General features: G+C 45.6%; 1 protein-coding gene across 5 annotated transcripts in view; it reads left to right on the top strand.

The window, feature by feature from the left end:
* Window positions 1–4,273: 4,273 nt before the first annotated feature.
* Window positions 4,274–5,326, top strand: part of gria1a (glutamate receptor, ionotropic, AMPA 1a) — a 110,867-nt gene continuing 109,814 nt past the window's right edge. For all 5 annotated transcript variants that reach the window (XM_056273323.1, XM_056273296.1, XM_056273285.1 and 2 more), the window contains exon 1: window positions 4,274–4,463. In XM_056273323.1, coding sequence (XP_056129298.1) covers window positions 4,289–4,463 — 175 coding nt within the window. In that variant the 5' untranslated portion in view covers window positions 4,274–4,288. The remainder of the gene's footprint in view (window positions 4,464–5,326) is intronic.

The raw sequence follows: 5,326 nt of genomic DNA, 5'->3' as shown, positions 1-5,326 counted from the left end.
TCAACCCTAAACACTGCCTAACCTGTATGTCATTAACATGGGAGTCTATGGATGACCCACCGTGCTTCATACAGGCGCTGAAGGGTACGGCACGTATCATATAGTATCAACACTTTGTCAACACCGCCAATATATGACACCATGGGATGAGAAGGCATTGTCTGTGTGGAGTTTCTTTGCCCAATGTTCACTTGGCTCTCCTCTGGCTGTACCATTCTTTTCTCCCTGCATTCCAAGACCATGCAAGTTAGGTGCATCAGGGGCTCTGGACTGCACATAGTTGTGCATGTGAGTGAAAATATGTCTGTTTATATCCCATAATGGACTGGCACCGTGTCCAGGATACCTTCCCCTCCTTCCATCCAATACTCTATGGGAAGGGCTCCAGTCTCCCGTGAATCTGGACTGGATGAAGGGGGTCTACATAAAATACTCGCATGTAACTGCTACCATTCCTTGAGTCAAAATCTCCAACCATGTAGGAATAAAGATTATGTTCAATCATGATGCAAATGAAGTCAGTATCAGGATGGCAGTGTTTCAACGCCACGCTGCATTTACCTTCGGGCTTTTAAGGATTCATGCCTGGCACTGTAGGAAGGAGTAATAACCACTTTTATCCTGCAGTCGCTGTCATCCTCTGCAGTGGCTGTCAGAAACATGCCCTCTGTGTGTATGTGCAGCCGGCAGAGACACGTCTGTCATCTGATATCTGGCTCATGCTAAGCGGAGGAACAGCTGCAGGGCACAGGAAGCGTAGAGCGGCGGCGACAGTAGCTGCATGAGTTGTTCCCGACAGCTCCTCCTGTTGTACTTGTATCACTCTCTTCAGGATTTCACTGTTTTTCTGTCATTACTGTTGTCAGACATGTCCAGGGCAAACCAGTTGCGGTTTGTTTTTACAGGGTATTTTCGCAAGGGTGAGAGAGGCTGTACGAAGCTGGATGCGAGGAAAGTTTTGCTAAACTGCAAGCCGCTGCATAATTCAATGCAAACTTCTGATCTGATTTTGCAGGAATAAGCAAATGAAAAGTAGGTGGGTAAATAAATTAATAAGTGCTTTTTGCAAAATCAGAAATTTGTTGGGTGAAAATCCCACAGTGGCAGTTTTAAACTGTGTGTAGAGGCCAAGCAAACGAAAGCAAACTTTTTATTATTAATTATGTCAGTCTGTCAAAAGTGACAGTTTCATATTTACAAATGTCTTTTTGCCACTTGAAACAACTGCTTGCCTCTAGCACACTTCATCCTGCCATCATGAAAACTGTAATGACGGTGAAGGGAAATGACATGCAAGAGGGGCGGCACGGTGGCCCATTGGTTAGCGCTGTCGCCGCACAGCTCGAAGGTCCTGCGTTCGAACCCCGGGGTTGTCCAACCTTGGGGGTCATCCCAGGTCATCCTCTGTGCGGAGTTTGCATGTTCACCCTGTGTCTGCGGTGGGTGGGTCCGGGTGCTCCGGTTTCCTCCACAATCAGAAAAGACTTGCATGTTAGGGTTTATACTCCTGCCTGTACCCCTGAGCAAGGCAATGGAAAGAAGAACTGCAGTTCATCCCCGGGTGCTGCATGCGGCTGCCCACTGCTCCTAGCTACACAGCTAGGGTGGGTTAGCATGATTTCACCACGGGGATTAATAAAGTATATCAAAATTAAAAATCAAAGAGTGGACAGGTGCTGCTTGGGTCCGAAAGAGAACTCATGGTCTCTACGCTTTGGCCCCAATGTCATTATAAAAATGGAGCAGTGCAAGACACACATAAAGAAACACACTCACACACCACATTAAAGACACACTCAATATGGCTCTCCCCAATACCACAAGACCTGTCCTAAAAAGGCCTTTAACCACTGAGCTATACAACTGCTCCGTGTCGTACTCATGTTGCGTCAAACATCATTCTCATGGCCTCGTGCTCGTTGTCAAATGAACATACCATAGCAATGAAAAAGGACTCATATTGAGTGAAAATGATGGCCCGCTCTTGTGCAGTGAGGGGACACGGGACAGAAAGTCCAACGAGCCCCCATCATGTTTTATCCAGGCAGAACATAGAGGACAAGCTTGAAATTGGTGTTGGAAAATTGTAGGGGGGGAATGTAATGTGGGTTGGTCGAAAGTGGTAGTTGAGAGTATGTCCATTTACTAGCAAGAGCGTGTGCAGACCATGGAGGAAAGATAGGGCTATTACTGAGTCAGTGTGGCGAGGTGCAAAATGTCTATTTCAGGGCTTGCTTTAAGTAGGGTGAGTCACCAGGCTTTTGGATCACTAGAGGCTACATATGTGTTTCCGTGTGTGTGTGTGTGTGTGTGTGTGTGTGAAACCAAAGAATTTCAAATGTACGCATACACACACACACACACACACACACACACCCATGCATATACACCCACACTAAGATACACGACGTTCCCACTCACAACACACATGCACAAATGCTCACACACGTGCCTGCCTGGAGGATGCAGGTCTGTGACGGGTTAGGCCTTTTGGGTACGGGCCATCCTCTGTGTCTTTCCCTCAGCTCCTTACAGTGTGCTGGCCTTGGGACAGGGACAGGCAGCGACTTCAATCTGTTTGGTAAATACTGTGAAACGTATGGCCCTCCCGTGGCCACAGCAGAAAATAGCCCAGGCCAGACCTGCGAGGGTAAAGATAGCCCCTTCTTTTTGTAATGCAGTGTGAGGAAACACGGTTTCCACATACGAAAGGAACAACGTCAAAACAGCTTCAAGCAAAAGCAAATGTACATTTAGTTTAGTCGAGGACAAACAGTGGCAGTGGAGGGATACAAGAACAATTCAGTAGTCGGGGGGGGGGGGAATTGTGCTGTCAATTTAATTCTTGAAAAACAGGTGAGGTAAAGTAAAAAGATAGAGGTTTTGAGGGAATTCAAGGGAGTAGAGAGATAATGAGAGAGACCGAAAGGGGGGGAATAGAGAAAGGAGAGGCTCAAAGTGTATCCAGATGTGAGCTATAAACCATCTCCCGCTGCCAGTGAAATGTCAATGGAGCCCTGGGGATGCATTGATTAACCTCTCTCCTCCGAATCTCCCACTGCAATCTTTTACAGACAGACAGATAGATAAGACAGACAGACAGACAAACACACAGATAGATAGATAGATAGATAGATAGATAGATAGATACATAGATAGATACATAGATACAAAGATAGATAGGCAGACAGGCAGATAGACAGATAGACAGACAGAAGGACAGGCAGGCAGGCAGGCAGGCAGGCAGGCAGACAGACAGACAGACAGACAGATAGACAGACAGACAGACAGACAGGCAGGCTAGCTTCACAAAACACTCTTGGGCTCTGCAGACAAGGTCTGGAGCATGGTGAAGACATGACCATTCTGAATGCTCTCTACACATGATGCAATCCCGTCTTCTAAGGAAAATTAACGCACTGATGAAACTTTTTTTTTGTAGCATGCATTTATGTCTGATGTAACAAGATATCTCTAAATGAAATGCACTTTTCACATTTGAAAAAAACAGCAATGATTAAAGTTACAGAGACTAAAAAAAGTTCTTTCAGATATTGTTTGAGAAGTTTCTTTTCCATAATATACAAAAATGGGCAGGCTTTTCGGACACGGTTTGACAGTCAGTCCGGTAAATATAAATGCAATGCCAAATAGCGCCACAGGGTGGCTCCTCCCTTTTTGGGTTGTTGTGACGCAGTAGAGCCGTTCACAGCGCCGCTTCGACCGACGTCCACAAGAACGAACTCTCGCCGTAACAAGTTGGTGCAGGTTATAAATTTTGTGTTTTACTGTTCATGTATGATGGGTGAACATGGTGCTGTGGAGACCTGGAATTGTATGGTCGATGTATGTATAATAGAATTAAGTAGCAGTGCGGAAATCCCCATCTCGTTGTCTGTCGACTGAGCTAATCAGCTATCCCGGGGCTCTTGCTAACTAGCTACACGACTGCTAGCTCTCGCCACATACACCAGCCCAATGTTACAACGGCGAGAGGTGCGACAGTAAAAGATAAAATATGAAAAGGAAAATTTCTCACTCCAGGTCTCCTTTAACTGCAGATGTGGAAGGGCTCTCAGTCTTAAACACACTGATACTGTAAATAGATCTTGAGGAAGACTTGAAAGTCCTAACACTGTACATGTTCCCCTGCCACCCTCCATCCCAACCCCTACCACCATGCCTTTTCTTCCTGTAATTTCTTTTTCTTCTCTCCCTGGCAGTCTGCTCCCAGTTCTCTAAAGGTGTGTACGCCATCATTGGCCTGTACGACAGGAAGACGGTTAACATGCTGATGTCCTTCTGTGGAGCGCTGCACGTCTGCTTCGTCACACCATCCTTCCCCATCGAGACTGCCAACCAGTTTGTTATCCAGCTGAGACCTGAGCTCCAGGATGCGCTGGTCGGAGTCATCGACCACTACGGATGGACCAAATTCGTCTACATGTACAGCTCTGACTCAGGTGGGAACTGTTCCGAAAAGTCGCCATGAGATTAATTTTCCTGCCACTTTAAAGCTACAGTCTTGTTTTTGGTCATTTGTATCATTGGCATATACAAGGCAATTGGTGATCCACAAACACCTTAATCATGAATGTTTTTGTCATCACTCATTTCAGTGGTTATTGTCAGGAAGGTCTTGACCAAGGAAAATAATTTAGTGCCTAGTATTTCATGTACTCGGCATGATTGCCTAATGCTGAAGAACAAGGCAGATAGCAGAGGGTTGAAGAAGAGTAGTTTTGGCTTGCAAGCAGATATAACAGAGTAAGTTCACTAAAGACCCTCACCAACAAATCCACCAAGGATCTTGGGTTTTGGCTATTTTTCTGTCTTTTTTGTTTGGTGTTGGGAAAGGTATCATGTAGCAGCACTGGTGACTGAGAGATTTCTTGGCTGTGGAGTGCTCAAACATAACTGCAATTACCGCAGGTCAGTAAAATAAACAAAAAAAGACAGTTTTCTTGATTATAACTTTAGGTACGTTTTGTATAAGATTTGCCGCATCGGTACTGTAAGATGTTCCCAAACGGCTAAGACATTCCCAGTAACAACACAATGGTTTGGAATACAAATGAAGGTGACCTCAGGGATGTTTCTCACATTACATACAGTGAGTTCTATGTGCATTTCTGAATGTCTCTTCTGCATGCTACAAGACATAGGAGGGGTACCAGTCATTTTCTAGACCACCATTAGTCACCTCCTTATTGCCATGGCGACGGCAGTGGGGTCAAATGTTGCCATTGTGTTGCACTGAACAGCCGTCATGCTCGTCCGCTGTCTTTTGAACAGGCAAGACGACAGAGGAAGAGTTATTGACCTC

Source organism: Lampris incognitus, chromosome 1, assembly GCF_029633865.1.
Source record: "Lampris incognitus isolate fLamInc1 chromosome 1, fLamInc1.hap2, whole genome shotgun sequence".
Classification (NCBI taxonomy): Eukaryota; Metazoa; Chordata; class Actinopteri; order Lampriformes; family Lampridae; genus Lampris; species Lampris incognitus.
Note: the sequence above shows the minus strand (reverse complement) of the source record. Positions and strands in the feature narration are given on the sequence as shown.